The 27,285-nt window shown below is 43.7% G+C and overlaps 1 protein-coding gene across 2 annotated transcripts in view; it reads left to right on the plus strand.

Moving 5' to 3' along the window:
* Positions 1-27,285, plus strand: part of dhx57 (DEAH (Asp-Glu-Ala-Asp/His) box polypeptide 57) — a 99,746-nt gene that overhangs the window by 5,655 nt on the left and 66,806 nt on the right. For both annotated transcript variants that reach the window (XM_085981915.1, XM_085981914.1), the window contains exons 4-9: positions 8,149-8,349; positions 12,052-12,854; positions 13,729-13,919; positions 16,084-16,205; positions 17,742-17,937; positions 21,198-21,322. In XM_085981915.1, the coding sequence (XP_085838041.1) occupies positions 8,149-8,349; positions 12,052-12,854; positions 13,729-13,919; positions 16,084-16,205; positions 17,742-17,937; positions 21,198-21,322 (1,638 nt within the window). The remainder of the gene's footprint in view (positions 1-8,148; positions 8,350-12,051; positions 12,855-13,728; positions 13,920-16,083; positions 16,206-17,741; positions 17,938-21,197; positions 21,323-27,285) is intronic.

Genomic DNA, 27,285 nt, shown 5'->3' on the forward strand with positions numbered 1-27,285 from the left:
AGCCCTGCAAGTAGGTTGCCTTTTTGCTTGCCTAGTAGAAGTAGGAAGTGGAGACCAATAGAAAGGGGAAAAGAACTCCACCTATGGTGGGGTGATTTTATCCAGTTACTGGATGAGCCACACAGAGCAAGAAAGTCCTGGGTTCTGTGCTGAGTTAACTGATCTTGGCTAGGTGGCAAAAGTTGGCAAACAGTTGGCCTCGGTGCATCTTGGTTACTGACCAGTGTCCCCAGTCCTCCTCACTATCTAGTGACTCCTGCTGGAAGTGCCTCTGTGGAGATCAGGCACATGAACGGGCTCAGGTGTGATGGACCACTGCAGTTGAATAGCTTTCTGATACTCACTGTCAAGCCTCACATGTGAATTTTGGCCACTGGGGCAAGGTATTGGAGGGTGACGGCAGCTGTGGAAGCTTAACCCAGTGATAAGTCAAAAACTTCAGGAAGATGGAGGTGGAAGGAGAAAAAATTGGCAGGAGGGGAAAGAAAGTGGAGGCGAAAATATTCTCTAAAGAGGGAGTATCGCCCCCGAAAAACTTAGTAATGTAGCTTCATCTCAAGTGAGAATTAGATGTTTACTTTTATTTTCTAGCAGTGGTTTGTCAAGTTAATAATAAAGTTCCACAGTGCACTTTTAGGCGCCATTACTTTGAATATAATTGTTACAATCCAGACTTTCTCCTGACACTTTTATGTTACTGTCACAACAGAGCCATTTTCCATATGCAAACTGAGACTTTTATGAGCCAATACCTTGTGTATGCTTTGTGTGTGATAGCTTTCCGTGGGACTAACACTTCACCATGATGTTGCTTGCCATGTTCTCCCGTCTATACGGAAAAGCAGTAAATAACTCCACATCAAAGCAAAGTGTAAGGCTAAAACTAATGATCAAAATGTATTTACAAGTGGGATTATAGACTGAAGCAAAAAGACCCGGCAAGTTACTACTGGTATAATAGGAATAAAGAGAGAATCAGTTCACAGGGACTACAATGCCCTTTTCTTGAACGTACTTCTTACACAGTTCGTTCAACATTAAAGCTTTCTGATGATAAAGTTCTGTCTTCCATTGACTTTTTTTCATCAATGAAAAGGAAAATTGGGCGGTGTGTACAACGGGCGGCCAATCCGCTACTGCCACTTTTCTGCCCGTGGCAAAAATGAAAATTACCCCCCGAGTTGTCCAAGTTTTACTATATTTGAAGGGAAATAAGTCCCAAAGTGTCAGTTTCGGAAGCTGAACTGAATTTAAGTGATTGAGAAAAGTCTCCAGTCCCACACCAACACCATCTAGATGAAGAGCTGTCTCAGTCAATCAAGTTCAGATATGCAAGAGAGCGTCTTGTGCATGGCATCACTTGACAAACACATGTTCACACCTCATCCAGGCCTCTTGTATCTGATATGCTTAGCTACATGTAAAATGATTGGCACCTTATCTAAAAATCCTAGCTACTCTACAGATCAAAAACTCACCTGTGTCTTGCAGACAGCAAGGCTTCAGCCTCCATTTTGAAGTTTAGTTCAGAAAGACAGCTTCCATCTTAACTTGTCGTGTCTAAAACACGTTTACTGTTTTTATATCTGCGGCCATGTAAAAAAAATATAATACAGAAGTCTCGGAAATGTTTATACTGTTGGAAAAATACCTCTCCTTTCCCCATTTACCAATATGTCCCCAGTGTGCTAGTTGTTTGCGTGCATACAATGTATTTCTTCTAACATTGCAAACTTATTTCCCTTCAACTTGGATTTTTCAGTTTCAGGAAGTCTTGTTTAGTATCTAAAATAATTCTCAGCCACAAATCGAATTTAAAGTTAAACTACAGGTGTTTTGTAAAGGGATTTTAGAAGAGTTTCCTCATTACGTACTCAACTTGTGAAGGTATTGGTGTGCAGGCCAGTCTATGGCAGTGAGGGCACTTGCTTGACTGTGTTTTATCAGTATCTGCTTATCCTAAACTACCACCTCTGTTGAACATCAGTAGCTGAGCTGTACTACCTGTCAAGTCTGGCACTGAAAGGAACCCAGTTATAGGCCCCATATTGCGCATAGAGCTAACTTGTAAAATCCTATCATAATTAGAACAAACTATGTCAAAACAGGCGATACAAGGAGAGAAGAGAATACAGATGGCTGCAATTACAAGACACCTTCACAGGTGACATGGCACTGGCCATAGCTGTGCATTAAAACTATTTTGCAGCATAATACATTATCTCACTTTCAACAACAAGTTAGCACTCCCTGGATGACTAAAGATATAGAGGTTAAAATGAGACAGAAAAAGGAGGCTTATGACAAATGTATGGTTCATAATACAGTAGCGAACCAAGCTGAACACGAAGTACAGAGGAGATTGAAAATAGAGAGTATGAGGGGCAAAGGGGAAGTATGAGAATAGATTAGCAGTTAACCTAAAAGGGGAGCGAAAAGTCTTTTTACGTAGAATTGCATAGAATATACAGCACAGAAACAGGCCATTTGGCCCAACCAGTCCATGCCAGACCGGATGACTTCCACTTGAGCCTCCTCCCATCCTTCCTCATCTAACTCTTATCTGCATAACCTCTATTCACTTCTCCTCCTCATATGCTTATCTAGCTTTCCTTAAATGCATCTATTATTCGCTTCAACTATTCCCTGTGGTAGCGAGTTCCACATCCCCACCATTCTCTGGGTAAAGAAGTTTCCCAGAGAATGGTGTAAACATATAAATAGTAAAGGGTAGTCAAAGGAAGGGTGGGGCCGATTAGGGACCAAAAAGGAGATCTTGTGGAGGCAGAGGCTGAGGTACTAAATGAGTACTTTGCATCAGTCTTCACTAGAGAAGAGGATGCTGCCAATGTAGCAGTAAAAGAGGAGGTGGTAGCGATATTCCAGAGGATAAAGAGGAGGTAATTAAAAGGTTAGCAGTACTCAAAGTAGAAAAATCACCCAGTCCGGATGGGATGCATCTTAGGTTGCTGAGGGAAGTAAGGGTGGAAATTGCGGAGGCTCTGGCCACAATCTTTCAATCCTCCTCCGATATGGGGATGGTGCTATAGGACTGGAGGATTGCAAATGTTACATCCCTGTTTAAAAAAGGGAGAGGGATAATCCCGGCAACTACAGGTCAGTCAGCCCAACGTCGGTGGTGGGGAGACTTTGAGATAGTAATCTGGGACAAAATTAATTGGCACTTGGAAAAGTATGGGCTAATAAATGACAGGTAGCATGGATTTGTTAAAGGCAAATCGTGTTTGACTAACTTGATTGAGTTCTTTGATGAAATAACAGTGAGGGTTGATGAGGGTAGTGCAGTTGATGTATATATGGACTTTCAAAAGATGTTTGATAAAGTACCACATAATAGACCTGCTCGCAAAATTAAAGTCCATGAGATTAAAGAGATAGTGGCGGCATGGATACAAAATTGGCTAAGGGACAGAATCTGGCAGAGAGTAGTGGTGAATGGTTGTTTTTCAGACTGAAGGAAAATATACAGTGGTGTTCCCCCTAGTGCTCGATATTAGGACCTCGGCTGTTTTTGATCTATATTAATGACCTGGACTTGGGTATACAGAGCGTAATTTCAAGGTTTGCAGATGACACGAAACTCGGAAATGTAGTAAACAGTGAGGAGGATAGTAGCAGACTTCAGGAGGACATAGACAGACTGGTGAAATGTGCAGACACATGGCAGATAAAATTTAATGCAGAGAAGTGTGAAGTGATGCATTTTGGTAGGAAGAATGAGGAGAGGTAATATAAACTAAATGGTGCAATTTTAAAAAGGGGGCAGGAACAGAGAGACCTGGGGGTGTATGTACACAAATCTTTGAAGGTGGCAGAACAAGTTGAGAAGGCTGTTAAAGTATATGGGATCCTTGGCTTTATAAACAGAGGCATAGAGCACAAAAGCAAGGAAGTTATGCCAAAACTGTGTAAAACACTTTTTAAGCCTCAGCTGGAGTATTGTTCAATTCTGAACACCACATTTTAGGAAGAATGTCAAGGCCTTAGAGAGGGTGCAGAAGAGATTTACTAGAGTGGTACCAGGGATGAGGAACTTCAGTTATGTGGAGAGCTGAGGTTGTTCTCCTTCGAGCAGAGAAGACTAAGAGGAGATTTGATAGACGTGTTCAAAATTATGAAGGGTTTTGATAGAGTAAATAAGGAGAAACTGTTTCCAGTGGCAGAAGGGTTGGTAACCAGAGGACACAGGTTTAAGATGATTGGCAAAAGAACCAGAGGTGAGATGAGAGTAAAAACATTACGCAGTGAGTTGTTGTGATCTGGAATGCACTGCCTGAGAGGGCGGTGGAAGCAGATTCAATAGTAACTTTCAAAAGGGAACTGGATAAATGCTTGAAGGGGGAAAAATTTACAGGGCAATGGGGAAAGAGCAGGGGAGTGGGACTAATTGGATAGTTCAATCAAAGAGCCAGCACAGGCATGATGGGCCGAATGGCCTCCTCCTGTGCTGTATCATTCTATGAACATCGTTGTGAGTGCTTTACTTCAACAACAACTTGCATTTATATAGCCTTTAATGTAGTAGAACGTCCCAAGGCGCTTCACAGGAGCAAAATCAGACAGAACTTAACACAGAGCCACATAAGGAGATATTGGGACAGGTTAAGAGGTAGGTTTTAAGGAGTTGATTAAAGGAGGAGAGAGAGAGGTAGAGAGTTGGAGGGGGTTAGGGAGGGAATTCCAGAGCTTAGGGCCTAGACAGCTGAAGACATGACCGCCAGTGGTGGAGCAAAAGAACTGGGGGTGGGGTGGTGGAATGCACAGGAGACCAGAATTAGAGGAATGCAGAGTTCTTGGAGGTTTGTAGGGCTGGAGAAGGTTACAGAGATAATGACAGGTGAGGCCATGGAGAGATTTGAACATAAGGATGAGAATCCTTAACTAAAGAAGTACTTTTTCATGTTAGTTTATGTATTGGCAGGAACCCAATTTCAGTAAAAGAGTCTTGGTATGTTGTGTTCACGGTAAGTATGATGAGATTGTTTTCATCATGGTTGAAGAGTGTGAACTTTTCTTCACGTTCAATGTATTTTCTTTGTCAAATATTATTGCTACAGTACATCCTGGGATTTATTTTTTGCAGCTGCAAAAATACCTCTCCTTTTCCCATTTACCATTATGTCCCCAGTGTGCTTGTTGTTTTGGTGCATACAATGCATTTCTTTTAACGTAATATTGCAAACCTATTTCCCTTCAAATAGAGTGAAACTTTTTTTCTCAATTTCAGGAAATCTTATGTGCCTGAAGTGATTAGAGATAAGGTTATGACCATTTTGAAAGCCATTTCTGTGATGAAGGCAAAAAAAGTCCTATATTCAGTATTGCACACGAGTTAGTGCAAACTAGCGCCCCTCACTTACCTTGGAAACAGCTTCCTACGAGAAGAACTCTTAGAGCAGACGGGAAATATATAATTCTTGCGTATGCACACAGTCACATACACATGCTCACTCACTCTGTGGTCCTCAGTGGGATATGTTTCGTAAGACCTGAAAGAAGCACACTAAACAATGTTTGTCTTCACACATGGGCTAATAATAAACTTATTATTGAGGGGAAAATACTCCCATGGTGTGGAACAGTAAAAGAATGCTCATTACTGTATATTATCCATATTTGCTTGTGTGTAGTGTGCGATTGTACCGTAATCTAGCTTTTTCAAAGGCCGTCTCCATAATTGAGACTGGCCCGTTGAGTTAGGGTTGCTTCAGTCATTGATGTAATATATTTTATTTCAAGTAATTTAAGTTTTCAACTGACAAAATTATCATTTTCAAAGCTTGTAGAGTTCACAAAACTCAGCAGAGTTGCTTTGCAATTATTTACCTATAAAAATATGATTTTTATTTCTGCTGTTATTTCTTCATAAAAGTGCTATGAAATATTAGTCACAAATACTTCTCAGAAGGTTAGATAAACTTGCATTTAAAGGGAAGCTGGATAAGCACATGAGGGAGAAACGAATAGAAGGATATGCTGATGGGGTTAGATGAAGTAGGGGAGGAGGAGGCTCGTGTGGAGCATAAATGCCGACACAGACTAGTTGGGCCGAATGGCCTGTTTCTGTGCTGTAAATTCTAAGTGAAACTTGACCATTGACAAATCCAAGTTGATATTAGTGGTAATAACAACAGAAAATGCTGGAAAAACTCAGCAGGTCAGGCAACATCCGTGGAGAGAAATTTGAGTTGACGTTTTGGGTTTGACCCTTCTTCAAAACTGGAGAGAAAATGAACTAGATCGAAGGCAGGGCTGCGATCGGACAAAAGAACAAAAGAAGTAAAAGAGATTAGAAGCTAGACGAGATGGTAATAGGCTGGGATTAGGTGTAAAGTGTACTGGCAGGGCAAAAGATAGCTGCCAGGTGTGAGAGAGAAACAAAAGGAAAGGGTGGGGGAGGAAAGGAGTGGAAAAATATAAGTAAAAATGAAATAGGGGCCGAGGTTATGATCTGAAATTGTTGAACTCGATATTGAGACCGGAAGGCTGCAGAGTGCCTCATCGGAAGATGAGGTGCTGTTCCTCGAGTTTACGTTGAGCTTCCGTGGAACAGTACAAGAGGCCAAGGACGGTGAGGTCCGAGTGGGAATGGAGCGGTGAATTGAAATGACAGGCGACCGGAAGCTCGGGGTCACCCTTACGGACTGAACGGAGGTGTTCCGCAAAGCGGTCACCCAACCTGCGTTTGGTCTCCCCAATGTAGAGGAGACCGCATCGTGAGCAGCGAATACAGTATACTAGATTGCGAGAAGTACAAGTAAATCGCTGTTTCACCTGGAAGGGGTGTTTGGGGCCCTGGACAGTGGGGAGGGGGGAGGTATAGGGGCAGGTGTTACACCTCCTCCGCTTGCACGGGAAGGTGCCAGGCGAAGGGGAAGGGCTGTTTGGGGTGATAGAGGAGTGGACTAGGGTGTCTCGGAGAGAGCGGTCCCTGCGGAATGCTGAAAGGGGAGGGGAGGGGAAGATACGTTTGGTGGTGGGATCACTTTGGAGGTAGCGGAAATGCCGGAGGATGATCCGTTGAATGTGGAGGCTGGTGGGGTGAAAGGTGAGGACAAGGGGAACCCTATCGTGGTTCCGGGAGGGAGGGGCAGGGGTGAGGGCAGAGGTGCGGGAGATAGAACTGACACGGTCGAGGGCAGTGTCCACCACGGTAGAGGGGAATCCTCGGTTGCGGAAAAAGGAAGACATGTCTGAAGCACTGGTGTGGAAGGTGGCATCGTCGGAGCAGATACGGCGGAGGCGGAGAAACTGGGAGAATGGAATAGAGTCCTTACAGGAAGCGGGGTGGGAGGAAGTGTAGTCCAGGTAGCTGTGGGAGTCAGTGGGCTTGTAGTAAATATTGGTCGATAACCTATCCCCAGAGATGGAGACGGAGAAGTCGAGGAAGGGAAGGGAAGAGTCAGAGATGGACCATGTGAAGGTGAGGGAAGGGTGGAAATTGGAGGCAAAGTGAATGAAATTGTCAAGTTCGGGGCGAGAGCAGGAAACGGCACCGATACAGTCATCAATGTATCGGAAAAAGAGGTGAGGGAGGGGACCCGAGTAGGACTGGAACAAAGATTGTTCCACATAGCCCACGAAAAGGCAGGCATAGCTAGGACCCATGCGGGTACCCATGGCAACGCCTTTGATTTGGAGGAAATGAGTGGAGTTAAAGGAGAAGTTGTTCAATGTGAGAACAAGTTCAGCCAGGCGGAGGAGGGTCGTGGTGGATGGGGACTGGTCGGGCCTCTGTTCAAGGAAGAAGCGGAGTGCCCTCAGGCCATCCGGGTGGGGGATGGAGGTGTAGAGGGATTGTACGTCCATGGTGAAAAGGAAGCGGTTGGGGCCAGGAAACTGGAAACTGTTAAAGTGGCGGAGGGCGTCCAAAGAGTCGCGGATGTAGGTGGGAAGAGACTGGACAAGGGGAGAAAAGATAGAGTCAAGATAGGAAGAGATAAGTTCTGTAGGGCAAGAACAGGCTGAAACGATGGGTCTACCAGGGCAGTCCTGTTTGTGGATCTTGGGAAGGAGGTAGAAGCGGGCTGTGTTTGATTGTACTTTGGCCACTAAGTTAATTTTGTTGTTGTTGTATTAATACTTTTGATCCCTGTTTGTTTTTCCCCTTCCCCCATTATTCTGTAGAAATGAGGATTCTGAAGAGGATTGTGATCTGAAGGAAGAATATGATGACCTGGATTATAGACATGATGATCAGTACTGGTCCACGAAGGAGGAGGGTTTGGCGGTGGCTGAAGATATTTCCCTAGAGTATCCTCCTGTTGAGCAACATATCAATTTTGAGCAGTCTGAGATCTCTCCATTTGCTGTTCGGAAGCTGACTAGGTTTGTTGGTATAGATTTTTGTTGAGCCCATGTTAGATGTATTGGTTAGTCCCATTTTAAAGTTGCAGATTAGCGATGCGAATGTGGAACTCGCTGCCACTTGGAACGGCTGAGCGAATAACAGATGCATTTAACGGGAAGCGAAATAAGTACATGAGGGAGAAAGGAATAGAAGGATATGTTGATAGGGTGAGATGAAGTAAATGGAGTGGGAGGAGGCCTCGTGTGTCCACACCGGCATAGACTTGTTGAGCTGAATTGCCTGTTTCTGTGCTGTAGATTCTATGTAAAAGATCAGTGCCTTTGTGCATTTGCAGCTACAGATGCCAAGTTCTTGAACTATTAACAATATTTGTTCTGAATTTCAATCCATTTTACGTTGTTATGAGACGTATTTGAGGGAACAGAATTCGATATTTTGCTAATATACCTATTACAGTACTTTTGTAATTTTTGCCATGCATATCTTGCTCAGCAATCTTTCTGTTTGTGAAGAATTGGCAGCAAGATACAATGGTGAAAAGAAAAACAAATGTACAAGAACAAATAAAAAAGCATCTTCCCAAGTTTGCTTGAGTCTTTGTGCTCAGACTGTGAGATCTTACTAAAGCTGTTTGGTTAGCTTCAGCTGGCCCACTACTGAGTATGGAGGGTAGGTGTTATACTGGGTTTAGAAACCGATGGGCATTCAGCTTAATCAATATATACTATGGGCAGTTACACATCGTCTACTCATGATGTAGCAGAGCCTGCTCTCCAATTGTCTTGAATCCCCTTGCCATTGGACCAAGATCTTGCTCTGTCAAGCCCGTGTGGTAGCTGGTGTGCAACGGCCACCCCACGTAAAAAGAATTCATGCACAGGCATCTTCCACCCTTTAAAATGAAGCTCGGGACCTGGAACGTCAGGCTGCCCCACCTGTGACAGAGACTGTAGGTCCCGCATTGGACTCATCAGTCACCTGCGAACTCATTTTTAGTGTGGAAGCAAGTCATCCTCGGTTCCGAGGGACTGTCGAAGAAGAAGACGACTCATAGAATGATACGCGTGCTACAGCACAGAAGGAGGCCATTCGGCCCATCGGCCTGTGCCAGCTCTTTGAAAGAGCTCTCCAATTAGTCCCATTCCCCTGCCCTTTTCCCATAGCCCAGCAAATTTTTCCTCTTCAAGTATTTATCCAATTCCCTTTTGAAAGTTATTATTGACTCTTCTTCCACCAGTGCATTTCAGATGATAAAAACTTATTGAGTTAAAAAAAAAAAAAATCTCCTAATTTCGCCTCTGATTCTTTTGCCAATTCCCTCCTGCCACTGGACAGTTTCTTATTTACTCTATCGAAAGTCTTCATAATTTTGAACACCTCTGTTTAATCTCTGAACCTTCGCACCTCTAAGGAGAACAGCCTCAGCTTCTCCAGTCTCTCCAAGTAACTGAAGTCCCGCATCCCTGGTACCACTCCAGTAAATAATCTCTGCACCCTCTCTATGGCCTTGTTATCCTTCCTAAAGTGTGATGCCCAGAATTGGACACAATACTTCAGCTGGGGCCTAACCAGTGTTTTATAAAGGTTTAGCAGAACTTCCTTGCTTTTGTACTCTATGCCTCTATTTATAAAGCTAAGGATCCTGTATGCTTTTTTAACAGCCTTCTCAACTTGTCCTGCCACCTTCAAAGATTTGTGTACATATACCCCAGGTGTCTCCGTTCCTGCCCCCTTTAGAATTGTACCATTTAGTTTATATTGCCTCTCCTCATTCCTACCAAAATGCATCACTTCACACTTTTCTGCGTTAAATTTCACCTGCCATGGGTCTGCACATTTCACCATGTCTGCCTACGTCCTCCTGAATTTGAAGTGTTTGTTCTCTCTGGTCCACCCCTGACATTGTCATTAAACCTTGCTGACAAGGGACATCATGTTGTTTGGCGAACAGATCTCTACCTTGTGGAGGCTGAACACCAACTCTCTGACACCTCTTAACTCCCCCTGGACCATGACCCCACAACCGAACATCAAACCATTGTTTCCCAGACCATTACTGACCTCATCTCCTCTGGAGACCTTCCCCCATGGCCTCCAACCTCATAGTCCCCCAACCCTGCACAGCCTGCTTCTACCTCCTTCCCAAGAGCCCACAAACAGGACTGCCCTGGTAGATCCATTGTTTCAGCCTGTTCCTGCCCCATGAAACTGATTTCTTCCCATCTCAACTCCATTTTTTCTCCCCTTGTCCAGTCTCTTCCGACCTACATCTGCAACCCAGTTATTAGCCCATACTTTTCCAATTGCCAATTAATTTTGCCCCGAAATATTGTCTCAAAGTTTCCACACCACCGACATTAGGCTGACTGGCCTGTAGTCAGGTTTATCCCTCTCCCCTTTTTGAATAGGGGTGTAACATTTGCAACCCTCCAGTCCTCTGGCACTGCTCCCATACCTAAGGAGGATTGGAAGAATGTGCAGGGGTTTGGGGAATCATTGCTCAATTTCTTCTTGCTTGCCCTCCCAGCAGGGCATTCATAGTAATAGAGGTTAGTTGTTAAGGAAGGTGACCCGCAGACAGATGCAATCCAAGAATGGGCGTTGCTCTCCGATGTCTCTGTTCGAAGACTCCCAAACTTTGGCTGCTAACCTGTTTGTATATTATAGTTTAATTTATATCATTAGACATAACGCACATCTTATTAACAGATAAAATGGGTTCCTTTGAATGATGCAGGTGAAGTATGTACACTCAATAAATAAGGACTCTGATAGTTTATTCTCCTGGTGTCTGGATAGTGGATTTACTGATAACTCAGTTTCTTTAGCTACAGAGAAGGAGAACAGTTCACTTCCTCGTATGTTACCTTTCCCAACACTACTTCATGCCTCATACTTGCCCCAATTAAAATTAAGTTAGTTCAACTCCAACGTTCAAACTAATTCCTTTTATTAAGAAAACAAAATGCAAATCTATACTTTTATCTAATTCTTATTGATAACTTATCCTGTTTTGCTCTCATATCAAACAGTTATTCCCTTCCTGGTAGAGGTGTCAAACTAGATTGATTAGTGCACTACACAATGTTTTTGGACTGAGGCCAGCTCATAGACAGTGCCTTCCCCCTAGTTTGGCCAAAATTCCAAAATGCTGTACACTGTATTCATTTAGAACACATCCTGTTTATTTTTAAATGTGGAATAGAATAAGAAATGCATGCACTCCATGTGTTTAGCCTTTTGTGTGAAGTAGAAGTGGTGGCTTACACTGGCGTGTACCTCATCCATTGAAAAGAATGGGAGTGTGAGTCCATGTGCAAAGTTTATCCTGTACTTTTCCTGCCCTCTTTGAATCCTATTGTTTGTCAATAGGTTCACGTGTCAGAAATGTGTGTTTGTTTTTAAATGGCACAAGTTTTGAACATACTACAGGTTTGTAGAAGCTATAAATAGTTCTAGGTTATTTGGAGGTAAGTTTAAGGTTAACTGCTGTTATATAAATAGTTGTAGCTCTATTCCCAGTCTGTTTACCATCGCGACTTACCCATACTAGGTAAAAAGCCCGTAATCTGTTCTTCCAATTGCACTTGAGAGGGATAACTATTGCATACATCTATGATTAATGTTGTATTGTGTCGTAGAGGCATTTTACATATTGCAATGAATTCAGTTGGTGAATCGTGATGTATGCAAAAATAACAAACTTATTTCTACTTCAGGTATGGTTTTCATGCAGATCATTGCATAGCGGCACTCACAATGTTTGATGGGGATGTAGGATCATCTTTGGAACATCTGTTGCAGCAGTGCTTCATGGGAAAGTTCAGAGATGCGATCAAGGCCTCTCCCAAATCTGGTAACACCAGCATGGAGGAGTGTGCGGAGCGGAGGCAAGAAGAAGCACTTGCTCTCAGCTCCATATACGAGGGCAAATTCTCCGAAAGGATTCAAAACCGGGTCTGGAGCATGGAACTGGCACACTCATTTCTGACGCAGAAGCTCAATAAATCGAGAAGGTGTGAGACTAAAGACTCGGCAGTGAAGCCTTTGAAAGGCATTTGTCAATATTACCTCAAGGACAGTTGCCGCTTTGGGTTAAAATGCAAGTTAAGACACGAGCTTCCTTCAAAGGAAGAAAGGAAAGAGGACAGCCATTTACGTTGTGACAGCAATGCACTCCTGTACACACTTGAGATCCGTTTTCCACCTGATAATAAATATCCATACCAGGCCCCACTTTTAGCCTTTTCTTCTACCAACGACAATCTGCCTCAAGCTTGTCGTTTGCATATAGCCGAACATCTCTACGGAGAGGCCTTGTTAGCAGCAGAAACAAATGAACCAGTGGTCCACACTTTGATCATGTGCTTGGAAGATGAAGCGAAAATGAGCGAACTACTCCTTGAAACCACCCATAAATACAGCGTGCCTCCTGTTCTGCTCTCTGTCTCGACTAAACAAACTAACGGTGAACAATATCATAAAACACTTCCCAACAATCTGCTTGATCGGCAGCTGGCAGGTACTTTTGTAAACCTGGAGTCCTTGAGATTTGGTGCGGTACTCTTTGCAACCTGAGGTTTTTGCTGCAGAGCTAAGGAAAGTACAAGCTAAGTCTGAGTTTTAAGGAGTAATTACTTGAGTCTTGGAGGATTAACCCGTGGAATAGCCTGGTACTTACTGCAGTGAATGTAAACTTAGTTGAAACATTAAAAAAAAAGGATGGGAAAATTCCAGGGAGCTGAGGTTTACAGATTTGGGAACATGACAGAAGGGAGCAGGTCTTGAACCTGGATCTAATTGTGGGAGGGTGGGGAGATGCTGAGTGGGCCTGTTCACATTTCGCTTTAGGTAACAATAAAAAAAAAGAAAGACTTGCATTTATATAGCGCCTTTCACAACCTCAGGATGTCCCAAAGTGCTTTACACCCAATGAAAAACTTTTGAAGTGTAGTCACTGTAGGAAACGCGGCAGCCAATCTGCGCACAACAAGCTCCCACAAACCACAATGAAATAAATGACTCGATCATCTGTTTTAGTGATGTTGGTTGAGGGATTAAATATTGGCAAGGACACTGAGGAGAACTTCCCTGGACGTCTTTGAATAAGTCCATGGGATCTTTTACGTCCACCTGAGAGGGCAGATGGGGGCCTCAGTTTAACGTCTCATCCAAAAGACAGCAGCTCTGACAGTGCAGCACTCCCTCAGTACCGAACTGGGTGTGACGGCTCTAGTCTCTGAAGTGGGACTTGAACCCACAGCCTTGTGACTCGGAGGCGAGAGTGCCAACTCAGTACCAACTGAGCCAGGGCTGGCACTTGGTTTTGGTATGGTTTTCATTGTATATCAGCTGTTGTCTTTCATTTCATAGCCAACATGGTTAATGTGTTGTAGTTGCAGTGAAAGACGATGCTGGGGAGGAGGAGGAAGATGATGACTTGCAGGAGGAAGAACCTGAGGCCGTGGTTATGGAAACTGAGAGTTACGTACATCTGAAGAAGAGGCAGTTGAAGAAGTATGACTGGAAAGTGGAGAACCTATATAGGGAAAACCAAAAACTTTGTAAACAATTTCAAGCCAAACGGGTAACTTCATACACGCTCCAATTTTATTCAAGAGGGGGGCAGTGTGTATGGTATATGATGGTTAATAGCGACATGTTTTGTACTGTTTCCCTAAGTGTTAAGCACTGAATGTTTGTACGGTGAATTTTGTTGCTAAGAGTACTTTCTGGTCAGCAAAGATCAGTCCTTTAGAAATATAGGATACCAGTTAGGTGGAATATCCTGCTGTGAGACTTAACTTTTTTTAAAATTAAATCAACAATGGAGTGATGAGCAGCTCTACAATTCAAAGTTAAGGCATCTGATATGGTATGAGGAAATACAAAAAGATGTGGAAAAATTGGGACTTCTTTCATTCAAACAACAACTTGCATTTATATAATGCCATCAATGTAGTAAGACACCCCAAGGCGCTTCACCGGAGCATTTTCAAACAAAATTTGATACTGAGCCATATTAGGAGGGTCAAAGAGACAGGTTGTAAGGAACATAAAGGAGGAGAGAAGTAAGGGATTTCGAGGTTTAGGGAGGGAATTCCAGAGCTTAGGGCTGAGGCAGCTGAAGGCTCGTGGAGCGATTGAAAATCAGGGATGCACAAGAGGCCAGAATTGGAGGAACGCAGAGATCTTGCAGGTTTGTAGGACTGGAGGTGGTTATAGGGATGGGGAGGGCGAGGCCATTTGATTTGAAAACAAGAATGAGAATTTTAAAATTGATGCATTGCTGGATCAGGAGCCAATGTAGGTCAGCGAGAACGGGGTGATGGGTGAACGGAACGATGCTTTAGGATACGGGTAGCAGAGTTTTTGATGAGTTCAGATTTACGGAGGGTGCAAGGTGGGAGGCTGGCCAGGAGAGAATTGGAATAGTCGAGTCCCGAGGTAACAAAGGCAAGGCTGAGTGTTTTGGCAACAGATGACCAAATTAATTCTCTCTTGGAGAAGCATGGGTTATAAGGGACAGCCAGCATGGATTTGTTAAAGGCAAATCGTGTCTGACTAAACTTCTTTTGATGAAGTAACAGAGAGGGTTGATGAAGGTAGTGCAGTAGATGTATATATGGACTTTCAAAAGACATTTGATAAAGTTCCTCATAATAGACTTATTTGGAAAATAGAAGCACATGATATTAAGGGAAGGTGGGACTTTGGGTGCAAAATTGGGTAAGGGATGTTTATCTGACTGGAGGGAAGTATGCAAAGGGGTCCCCCAGGGGTCGATATTAGGACCTCTGCTATTTTTGATATATATTAATGACCTGGACTTTGGTATAGGGAGTACAATTTCGAAATTTGCGGTCGATACAAAACTTGGTAACATACTAAATAGTGAACAGGATAGTAGCAGACTTCAGGAGGACATAGACAGGCTGGTGAAAAGGACAAACACGTGGCAGATGCCATTTAATGGAAGAAATTTCTGTTCATCCAATACTGAATGTTGGACAAGCAGCATGATACATTAGAGACAGTGGAGGGGTCAAGAGAGGTGGTAGTGAGGTAGAGCTGTGTGTATTTAGCGTACATATGGAACCTGACCTGTTTTTGGGTGATGTTGCCAAGGGCCAGCAATTAGATGAGAAATGGGAGGGGGGCTAAGGATAAATCATTGGGGGACTCCAGCGGTAACGATGCGGGAGCGAAAAGAGAAACCATTGCAGGCGATTCTCTGGCTCCAACTGGATAGGTAAGATTAAATAACAACGCAGATTATGAGGCAATATGATAGAAGTGTTTAAAATTATGAAAGGATGGGACAGGGTAGATAGAAGCAGACTGTTTCCAGTAGTTCAGGGGTCAAGAACGAGGAGCCATCAATGGAAGATTAAATAGGAGAGATTTAGAACAGAGGGCTGGGGAAACGTCTTCATACAGAGAGTTGTGAGGCTGTGGAAATTCACTTCCCGGTTTAGTGGTTGAGGTAGAAACTATGTCAACATTCAGGATTCAATTGGACAGGTAGATGAAGGAATATGGGAACAGGGTGGGTAAATGTGATTAGAACTAGTTGCTCACTTGGAAGGAAAACACCGACATGGACTAGTTGGGCTGAATGGCCTGTTTCCGTATTGTAACTTCTATGTATTTTTATGTATCAACTTTAAGATAAGTTGCCTGAGGCAGATGCTTGTCCTCCTCATGTTCCAAGTAATTTCTTTTTTCTCTGAAAGATGTTGTTATTTCAGTCTTCCAGGCGCTACCAGTTAATGTTGCAGGAGCGGAAGAAACTCCCAGCGTTTCATGAAAGAAACACAATCTTGGATTTGCTGGACAAGGCCCAGGTGCTGGTCGTGAGTGGTATGACTGGGTAAGTTTAGGAGACGTGAATCCTGGAGTTGATTAAGTGCGCCAATTTGCCAGCATTAGAACTTTATCATTTGAACATTTGAGTAATTGAACCTCCAGAAAATGCTGAGCAAGTATGGACATCGTATCAATAGTAATACTGTCCATTAGCTATAGCAGATGAAACCCTGAAGGCCTGTAATTTGACTGCACAAAAGGGTGCAAATTAAATTGAGCTCCACTGGAAAAACTTGAATATACCATGACTATTCCATAGTGTGATGGAATATGTTCCACTTGCCTGGATGAGTGCATCTGCAGCAACTCGCAAGAAGCTCGACACCATCCAGGACAAAGCAAGACCGCTTGATCGGTAACTGATCCACCACCTTAAACATCCACTCCCTCCACCACCAGCGCACCATGGCTGCAGTGTGTACTATCCACAGGATGCACTGCAGCACCTTGCCAAGGCTTCGTCAACAGCACCTCCCAAACCTGCGACCTCTACCACCTAGAAGGCCATGGTGTGGAGATGCCGGTGTTGGACTGGGGTGGACAAATGTAAGAAATCACACAACACCAGGTTATAGTCCAACAGCTTTATTTGAAATCTCAAACTTTCGGAGCGCTGCTCCTTTGTCAGGTGACTTCACCTGACGAAGGAGCAGTGCTCCGAAAGCTTGTGATTTCAAATAAAGCTGTTGGACTATAACCTGGTGTTGTGTGATTTCTTACCTAGAAGGTCAAGAGCAACAGGCGCATGGGAAAACCATCACCTCCAAGATCCCATCCAGGTCACACACCATCCTGACTTGGGACATATATCGCCATTCCTTCATCATCGCTGGGTCAAAATCCTGGAACCCCTTATCTAACAGCACTGTGAGAGTATCTTCACCACGTGGACTGCAGCAGCTCAAGGAGGCGGCTCACCACCACCTTCTCAAGGGCAAGTAGGGATGGGCAATAAATGCTGGCCATGCCAACGACACCCATATCTAAAGAAATTAATTTGAAAAAACCTTAATGATGGATGGTGTCCATTTTTAGTTCCTAACTAGATGTCAGGGAAAATATTAACTGCATGCGGCTTGGGCCAATGCAGCTTCAAAGGAGTACTTCAGAATAGATCAGATAATGGCGTCATCATAAAGTGTTTATAGCAAAACATCTGCATCCTGTATTTATGTTGTTTCAGGACTCTGCCTCTGCTACTAATTCCCTTTCCCAGTGCTCACTGCTTTTAGTGAAGCAATGGGGAGTGTTTGGGGCTGAGCATTGAAATATTAGACATTTAATATTAATGAATTATTCGGAGTTAGAATAACTTTTTTTTTGCTTTTTGACGGAGGGGTATTTTCCCACAAATGCACAAAAATTTAGACGTTCGATTTTACCAGAGATATTTCGTCAAGCAATGGATTAATGGTTTCTTAAACCCTTATTCAGTTGTTCAAGTATAAAGAGATGGGGATTTATTTGCATTTAATGCACAGCCTTGGTAAGTTTGACAGCTATCAAAAGAAGTCATTTTTTTTTTTCAAAATCCTTTCAGGTGTGGAAAGACGACTCAGATTCCTCAGTTTATCCTGGATGACTCTCTCAATGGTCCTCCGGGTGCAGTTGCAAACATCATCTGTACTCAGCCTCGAAGGATCTCTGCCATTTCTGTAGCTGAGCGTGTTGCCAAAGAACGGACCGAGAGACTAGGAGGAAGTGTAGGATACCAGATTAGACTTGAAAGTGTGAAGGTTGGTATATATTTATCAAATAAATAATATTTTCAGTACCATCCCATGTGTTTTTAGAGTTTTTTTTTGTTGCAAGATAGGGTGAAGAATATCAGTTAGCTGTTAATGTGCAGTGTGCAGTTTAAATGCTGATTCATTCACATTTTTCTTTGGCCAGGTGGCATTGTGGGTCATGATCTTTTCTAGACCGGGCGCTGCTGCTCACTGGCAAACAGGAGGCACTCGCCTTCTGGCCAGTCTGTCTTCTGCATAATTGCACAACGCTCCATGTAACCACCCAGCTGGAAGCTGGTCAAAAGTTCACGGTCAATTCAGGCGAGTTTCAGTGTCGGCTCAATTTCAGACTTGGGACACCCCTGTGATCTGTCTGATTTCAGCTGACACACTCCCCATTTCCTTGCATTCTACCAGGCGCCTCTGTTGCTGTCTCATCTGCCTAGTTTTTCTCTTTCCCCTCCCCAATGAAGTACTCCCTCCCACGTGCCTTCAGACAACGATAGTTCTGTGCTCCTTTCCGCCTCATGGCTCCTTTTGGTACGTTTTGGGAGGAGGGGAATTGGACGTGGAGTGTGTTGTGACTTCGATAATGATTCCAGTATTTTGTTCAATTGTCATTTCCTTGTAATGTTGACTGTTTAAAGTTTGTGCTGTAGAAATTATTCCTGTACCTCTTAGTGTTTTGCCTTACTTTGTATTTGGTGAAAAAATGTAATATAAGGAACTACTTAGATCTTCTAGATGGTCGCTCAGAGCTGGAGAGCTACTAAGCCAGGCTGCATTTTTAGTGTGAAGTGTAGGTACAGTATTTGAACAAATTAATATTTAAAGATATATCCTGCATTAAAGGTATATACAGAATCAATGATTCAGATCTGTATTGGGATACACTAAATTGTCACAGGCTCAAATTATGTCTCCGTCCTGAAGGACATGCCTATGATTGAGGAATTTACTGAACCTATAATTGTGTCCGTTAGTAAAAGCCAGGCTTCTACTACCCTTCTTCATCTCCATGCAATCCCTGTGACTGAGGGGTAGGTGACCGACCCGTTCCCTGCGAGGTCTGAGAGATTGGCCTAGGGATGACACCTCTTCTGATTTCTCCTCGCTCCTTTTGATCGGCACCTTCAGTGTGTGGGAGAGCAGTTGCTCAAGCTCATGCCTTATCACTCTGCACCATTCATTATATACTTCTGCCCAAATATCAACCTTTGTGTAGAACTTTGCATCTTATTGGTGTTTAATTTGTCTTTTGTATTCTCGGTTGCAAAATCAATCTTAATCCTTCTGTAAATCTCATGCTGCATTCTTTTGCTACTCATCCTTGTTTTTGCACTGTCAGCAAATTTGATCAGATTGCAGTTAAGTTTTAGTATTAATTAGAAATAATAGGATCCAAATACTGATCCTTGTGAAACTCCACTCAACATTCTCTTGCCCCCACCCACTCTGGGAGTACATTACACACATTATTAGCACTTTCTGTTTATTTTAGCCAGTTTCTTAACCATTTCCATATTCTTCCTTGGATTCCTGTGGCTTTTATTTTAGCTAGAAGCCTTTCATGTGGAACTTTGGACAAAGGTTTTCTGAAAGTCTACCTAAAAGATATTGTAGGGAGTACCAGTGTCTACTTTCTGTTTCTTATTGCGTTATTGCTGTAAAGATATTCCTCCGGCCTGCCCCTGAAAATAGATTTCATTATTTTTACCAGTTATTGATGATGGGCTAATCAGCAGGTAATTGTCTCGGGCAATTTTTTCATACTTTTAAAAATATAAGTAGTAAATTTATTCTTTCACTAGTCCTGCAAAGTCTCAATAGTATTCAACAATTTGTCGTTAACTGTAGCCAGTGCCTGCTAGTTCCTTCTCTGCTTTGCTGCAGCTTCCTCGGATACATACTTTCTGGCCCAAGGAATATGCTAGTCTTAAATGTGCCTAACTGCCTCTAACTTCAAAAAAAACTCTCGGCTACTGGGTTTACTACAAAAGTTGCAGCAAGTTAGTATCCTCTCTAGTGTGGTTCTGGAAAACATCCATTTAATATTTCAGCTATTTTATATGCTGCTTCATCTTCACTGCCACTTGTATCGTCATTGCTGCATCTATCTTTGAGTTCTAATTTCCTTTATAACTGGCTGTAAAGCGTTTTGGGACATCCTGAGGTCATGAAACGCACTATAAATACATGTCTTTCTTTTACTGTTGTGATTACAGAGGAGCCTTTTAATATTATGCTTAATAACCTTACTATTTTACATCTCTAGAGGTCTCTTTGCACTCCTAAAATCCCTTTCAATCTCTTTTTTTAGTAAATTCTTGTATTTCTTTCTCCATCATTTTTGCCTGTTTTTCTTCTCTATTCCCATTGTCATAGAGTCATACGGCACAGAAGGAGGCCATTCGGCCCAGCGAGTCAGTGCCGGCTCTCTGTAGAGCAATGTAGTCAGTCCCATTTCCCCGCTCTATCCCCATAGCCCTACAAGTTTATTTCCCTCAAGTGCCTATCCAGTCTCCCCTTGAAAACATTGAGTGTCTCCGCTTCCACCACTTCCGTCGGCAGCGAGTTCCAGGTCCTCGACATTCGCTGCGTAAAAAAGTTTTTCCTTACGTCCCCCCCTGTATCTCTTGCCCAAAACCATAAATCTGTGTCCCCTTCCTTGTACCATCAACTAGTGGGAACAGCCTTTCCCCGTCTAGCCTATCCAAACCCGTCATAATCTTGTACACCTCTATCAAATCACCCCTCAACCTCCTTTACTCTAATGAAAACAAACCCAGCTTCTCCAACCTGTCCTTGTAGCTAAGATCTCCCATCCCCGGAACCATTCTGGTAAATCTCCTCTGCACCCTCTCAAGGGCCTTCACATCCTTCCTAAAGTGGTGACCAGAACTGGACGCAATACTCCAGTTGTGGCCTAACCAGCGCTTTATAAAGGTTCAGCATAACTTCTCTACTTTCGTAATTGCCCTATTCACTCATTTTGGAAATTGCTTATTGAATTTACATTTATTTTGCTTGGTGTACATACTAATTCTGCAAAATCACCATTAGTGTTCTAGAAGTGTTCTATTTTTCCTCAATGGTGATGTTTTTCAGCAATATTTCCCAGTTAATTTCTTGTAGTTATTCCCTCATTCCTTTGAATTTGTGTTTTTAAATGCCTATACATACATATATATTTGGGATTTCTACTCTTCGATCCCGAATAAGCATTGTGTTTCTTTCAAACTAATTTAATGTGATTATATTTTCAGTCCTCCTCTACCAGGTTGCTTTACTGCACTACAGGAGTGCTACTCAGACGACTGGAGGCAGATCCAGAACTCCAAGGCGTGTCCCATGTTATTGTAGATGAAGTTCACGAAAGAACAGAGGAAAGGTAATTCTGTTTTTCACCTCAGACCAGCTCATTGTTAGTTTCAATACAGTATTAGTGCCAGAACCCACCAAAATAGACAAGGAGATAATTCAGGTCTGGTGACCAGCTTGGGTTTTAAAACAGCAGCACTTGTGGGAAGAAGGATAGACTGAGAGAAGATAAGGGGTTCCAGTTTGAAGTCCTGGGAAAGATTAAAGTAGGATTGAAATGAGTCTTGATTTCAAGACAGTGGTGATATAGGGAGGAGAAAGAATGTATTTGGAGTTTAGAAAGAACAAGAGAGGAAAGTTCAGTTTAGCCTTGGCCATAGTGGTGACGGTAGAATAAGGAGAGACGAGAACAATTGCAACAGATGTAGACAAACAGAGCTTAGAGGCTTAGATGTAGAGAAGATGTTTCCACTTGAGGGGGAGACCAAAACTAGGGACGATAGATGTAAGATAATCACCAATAAATCCAATAGGGAATTCAGGAGAAACTTTACCAAGAGTGGTAAGAATGTGGAACTCACTACCACATGGAGTAGTTGAGGCGAATAGCATAGATGCATTTAAGGGAAAGCTAGATAAGCACATGAGGGAGAAAGGAATAGGACATGCTGATAGGGCTATATGAAAAGGGGTCGGACGAGGCTCTTGTGGAACATAAACGCCGGCGTGGACCAGTTGGGCCAAATGGCCTGTGTCTATATTCTATATAATTCTATGTAGAAGTGAGAGAGGGATCATCGGTCAGACACCAAGCTTTCTCTTGCCTCCTGTCCCGTGTGCATCCTCCGATAGGGAAGTAGTCGTGAAGTAGTAGTTTGGGGTTTTTATAGAATACTAACAACATGGACTTTGTCCCCTAAAGCCTTGTAGCTTTTTCTATACTATTTACTTAGAGGTTTATACCTAAGGGGCTGAACGTTATTCCACTTGCAGTAATCTACTTATTGAATTTAACATAGTCTGATGCTACGCTACCAAATTGTCTGCAAAATGAGAACAGTTTATAGACCAAAGCAGCTAATATCTTTATATTTAGTTTCTCAACCATCCATCCACATCCAAGGTTTTCAGACATTTCATTAGTCCAATGTAATCATATAATTGTCATTGTATCCTGGGTTACATGATTACCATTCCAATTCCCCTATTCCCAGCCCATCTCCAGTCCATGGCCCTAAAATGCATAGCCATCTATAGGTTGTGGGTTCAAGTCCCACTCCAGGGACTTGAGCACAAAAATCCAGGCTGACACTCCAGTGCCGTGCTGAGGGAGTGCTGCACTGTCAGAGGTGCCGTCTTTCGGAGGTTAAACCGAGGCCCCGTCTGCTCTCTCAGGTGAACGTAAAAGACCCCATGGCACTATTTCGAAGAAGAACAAGAGAGTTATCCCTGGTGTCCTTGCCAATATTTATCCCTCAACCAACATAACAAAAACAGATTATCTGGTCATTAAGACATCGCTGTTTGTGGGACCTTGCTGTGCACAAATTGGCTGCCGTGTTTCCCACATTACAACAGTGACTCCACTTCAAAAGTACTTCATTGGCTGTAAAGCGCTTTGAGACGTCCGGTGGTTGTGAAAGGCGCTATATAAATGCAAGTCTTTCTTTTACCTCTCCTTGCCCACCCACCCCCAGCCTCTCTCATGTCTAGATAGCCTCAGTATCATGGTAAGTGGCAACAGTGATTCTCTTGCATCAGGCCTCTTCCCACCCAGCCTTCCCATTGTATGAGTTTCCTCCTGCTTTGCCAGTGCTGCTTCTCATCCCCGGTAACAGTCCGAGACTCTGCCTTCTGACTCTAGTCTTGTCCTAAGGCTGTCCTGTCCCTGCTCCCTCCTAACCTCAGTGGCAGCGCCAGGCTTGGCTTCCCAGCTCCAGACCTAAGCCACCCCATCCGCAGTGGCAACCCCCACCCAGGCCATCACCTTACCATTCCCAACCAGCAGCGGTCAAAGGACTCTGGTTCCAGTTTGGCTGTTCCTTCTCTGTAGCAGCAGCCCCAGGCCCTGCACCCCCCCCCCCCCCCCCCCCGACTCTAGTCCTGGTACCAAGCTCTGCTGTTCCTGTTTTCTTCTAACCCCAGCAGTAGTGGCAGGCCCTGGCTTCCAAGGACCCACCCTCCCTACTGTGTGGCTTCCTCCCAGTTCTCCATGACCTGCGTATGTTGCAGTAGCGCCCAGATGGCCCAGTACTGTTCAAGGCTGTGGCTCTGGATCCACTATGACAGTGACAGGAAGGCCATCTGACCTGGTGTAAAAGCACCTGGTGGTAAATTCCATCGAGTTTTACTTTCCCTCTTGGGGGAAGATCCTGATCCCCATTTAGTACCTTCCTGCAGCAGTACGAGTATGGACAGGAACCCAGTGATTAAACCCGTATGCTACCATGTTTATTTGTGATTTCTCTTTTGTTTTTTTCCCCATCCTGTGTCATACACTTTACGGTATGAGGAGAGGCTGGAGTCCTGGAATCAGAGCCCCAACGTAGACTCCGTGCACTTTGTTCTCCAGAGGAGAATGTCTCTCATTGCCTGGTAACTACCTGCAGTGGCTGTAAGATTGGGAGCTGATTATGTGGGAAACCTTGACTCTGAACCCACATCCTCTCACTAAGTGATATGCCAGTGGCGCCAGTTTAGAAGCAGCTGCTAACTGCAGAGATTCAGTTAGATGCTAAGGAAACAACTAGATAGTAATCTTTGAAAGTTTTTGTGCGCAGGACAGTAATTTGACACATTGGAGCATAATGCTTCAGGGGCAAGGTCTCATAATTGATCAGATTAACTAATTGGGACAATTCAGACAGATAAACGCAGCATATGGTTCACACTACTTCACTGCCCATCAAGGAGGAGGTTTCTACCTGAATTGCCTTGTAATGCCTCTTTTAGTATCTAGAGTTGGAAAGGGTCATTGAGACGCAGCTGCAGGTATGGTGATATAGTACAAGGCCATTGGGTCTTTCATCGGGTTGCTTGTAATAATGATTTGTGTATAACGAACGGCCTTGGTTATTCAACCTCTAGCTTTCCTGATGTAAAACACTGGTTTGGCCTCAACTGGAGTATTGTGTCCAATTCCGGGCACCGCACTTTAGGAAGGATGTGAAGGCCTTGGAGAGGGTGCAGAAAAGATTTACAAGAAGGGATGAGGGACTTCAGTTACGTGGATAGACTGGAGAAGCTGGGGTTCTTCTCCTTAAAGCAGAGAAGGTCGAGAGGAGATTTGATAGAGGTATTCAAATCATGAGGGGTCTAGATTGAGAGAAACTGTTCCCATTGGCAGAAGGGTCGAGAACCAGAGGACACAGATTTAAGGTGATTGGCAGAAGAACCAAAGGCGACATGAGAAACTTTTTTATGCAGCGAGTGGTTAGGATCTGGAATGCACTGCCTGAAAGGGTGGTGGAGGCAGATTCAATCGTGGTTTTCAAAAGGGAATTGGCTAAGTAGCTGAAGGAAAAAAATTTGCAGGGCTACAGTGAAAGGGCAGGGGAGTGGGACTAGCTGACGTGCTCTTGCAGAGAGCTGGCACAGGCTCAACGGACCTAATGCCTTCCTCCTGTGCTGTAACCATTCTATGATTCTGTGTTTCCAGGAGAATGGCAAACTCCTGATCTTAGCTAGAATGTTGCAGAAGGAAGGATCGGCACATCCCTCTACACCCGCCTTCTCTCCTCTTCACCCCCCCCCCCCCCCCCCCCCCCCCCCCCAGGAAACAAAACCAGAATGAGTGACAGCAAGCTTGGGAACACTGTTATGGAACTAACTGTGCAATGGATGCAGTTGGGAGTGGCAGAATAAAGGGGTGACATTGCCAAAATATTGATTGTTTTTTTATCTTTAAAGTAGATGAAATGATCCTATTCAAAAAAGAACAGTAAAATAGATTCATGACAAAGCTCTTTATCTCCACCCTGTGGAGGCAATAAAAAAAAAACTATGCATTTTCAACTGAACCAAACTAAATCTATTTAATTTTTTTTTCTTCCACTACAATACACCATTCCTCCGTGAGCTTGTTCATGTTAGCTGTTGATGTCATTTCGCGTTTGAAGATTGGGCTGAACCCTGTTCACAAGCTTCGACAGAATCTTCCATTGATAAGCATGAAGAGCTTTTGAAAGCTGGTTGACTTCGAGATACCTTTAAGTTACCATGTTGACGTTAGTGCACCTTTCCCTCCTAGCCTACGCAATTGTTCCCTGGTCTTGACACAGTAAACCACCCCATGCTCCTTTATGGCCTCTCCTCTGTTGTCTACCTCCGAAGCACTAACCTCGCCTGATTCCACTTTTACCTGTCCCAACACAGCCAGCAATGCTGCGTGCTCCTGCCCCCACACGCAGTCACCTTGGGGGTGCTCCTTGTTGACCTCATCCATCAGCATGGCGTATGTATGGTAATGACACCCAGCTCCACTTCTCTGCCAGCACTGTGCTTGCTTACCCAGCATCAAGTTATTAAGGAACAAGAACTTTCTCATGGACAAGATCAAAGCTATCCTATTTGGCTTCTGCCACAAACTCTGCACCATCGCCTTTGGTCGCATCCCTCTTTCCAGCTGCTATTCAGGATGAATCCGATGACATGTAATCTCTGTATTGAGCTTCAAACCCACCTTTTAGCAATCACCAAGACCACCTACTCGCACTGCCACAGCATTGCCCCGATTTCACCCCACAGGGTTTAGCCCTCATGCACAACTTTGCGACCTCCAGCCCAGCTACTACAAAGCTGTCCTTGCTGGCCTCCCAATTCCACCCTACAAAAAACTACAACTTGTCTAAACCTCCACCACCACAATATATCCTACAAATCTTGTTTCCCTAACATCCCTGTCCTCGCCAATATCCATTAGCTTCCTGTCCCGCAGTGCATTGAATTCAAAATCCTTGCCTACAATCCCTCCCAAGACTTTGCCTCCCCATCTCTGCAACCTTCTGTAGCCCTACATGCCAGTGTGCTTCATCTGCTCTTCCATTGCGTCCCCCTCTCATCTCCACCTTCAGCCGTCATGGCTCCTCACTCTAGAACATTCGCCCGAAACGCTCAATCTTGCAATCTCTCTCCTTCAAAGCCCCCCTCAAAACTTACCTTTTTGACTATGTCAGTCCCCTCTGATAACATTTCCTATCTAATTGCTTAGTGTCCCATTTTGTCTCCGAGAAGTGCTTTAGGACATTTTATGATGTTAAAAGTGTGATTGTAAATGCACATTGTCAATGCTAAGGAGGAATCTGGTGCAGAATGGTCAGGATTTGGATTTGGGCTGTACACAGGCGATTCCAGTGCTGTGCAGCTATTGCTACAGAACAGCTCCAGATCCTTCCTAATAAATAAGACTGGTCTGGAAACATATTTAGCCTCTGAATGCTATTCCTTTTCACAGGGTAGAGATAAAGAGCATGTTCTACCATGCTTGTTTCCACCAACTAAACTACATGTATTCAGATAATTTTTTTAATGTTCAGGTGGCATTTAATATGCCTTTATTATGTTTATACTTGGATAATTTATACTATAGAGCTACAGGTCCCATCTGAAGTACTGCGTTCAGTTCTGGGCACTGCATCTCAGGAAGGATATATTGGCCTTGGAAGGTGAGCAGCGCAGATTCACCAGAATGATGCCAGGGCTTCAAGGGTTAAATTATGAGGACAGGTTGCAAAAACTTGGTTTGTATTCCCCTGATTATAAGAGACTGAGGGGTGATCTGATCGAGGTGCTTAAAATGTTAAAAGGATTTAGTGGGGTAGATACGGAGAAACTATTACCTCTGGTGGCGGAATCAAGAACAAGGGGACCTAATCTTAAAATTAGAGCCAGGCCTTCAGGAGGGAAATCAGGAAGCATATTTTCACCAAAGGGTGGTAGAAATTTGGAACTCTCCCAACAAAAGGCTGTGGATGCTGGGACAATTGGAGCTTTCAAGACCGAGAGCAATAGATTTTTTTTAGGTAACGGTATCAA

Source organism: Somniosus microcephalus, chromosome 3 (genome assembly GCF_052327205.1).
Source record: "Somniosus microcephalus isolate GS21.2 chromosome 3, FLI_Smic_1.0, whole genome shotgun sequence".
Taxonomy (NCBI): domain Eukaryota; kingdom Metazoa; phylum Chordata; class Chondrichthyes; order Squaliformes; family Somniosidae; genus Somniosus; species Somniosus microcephalus.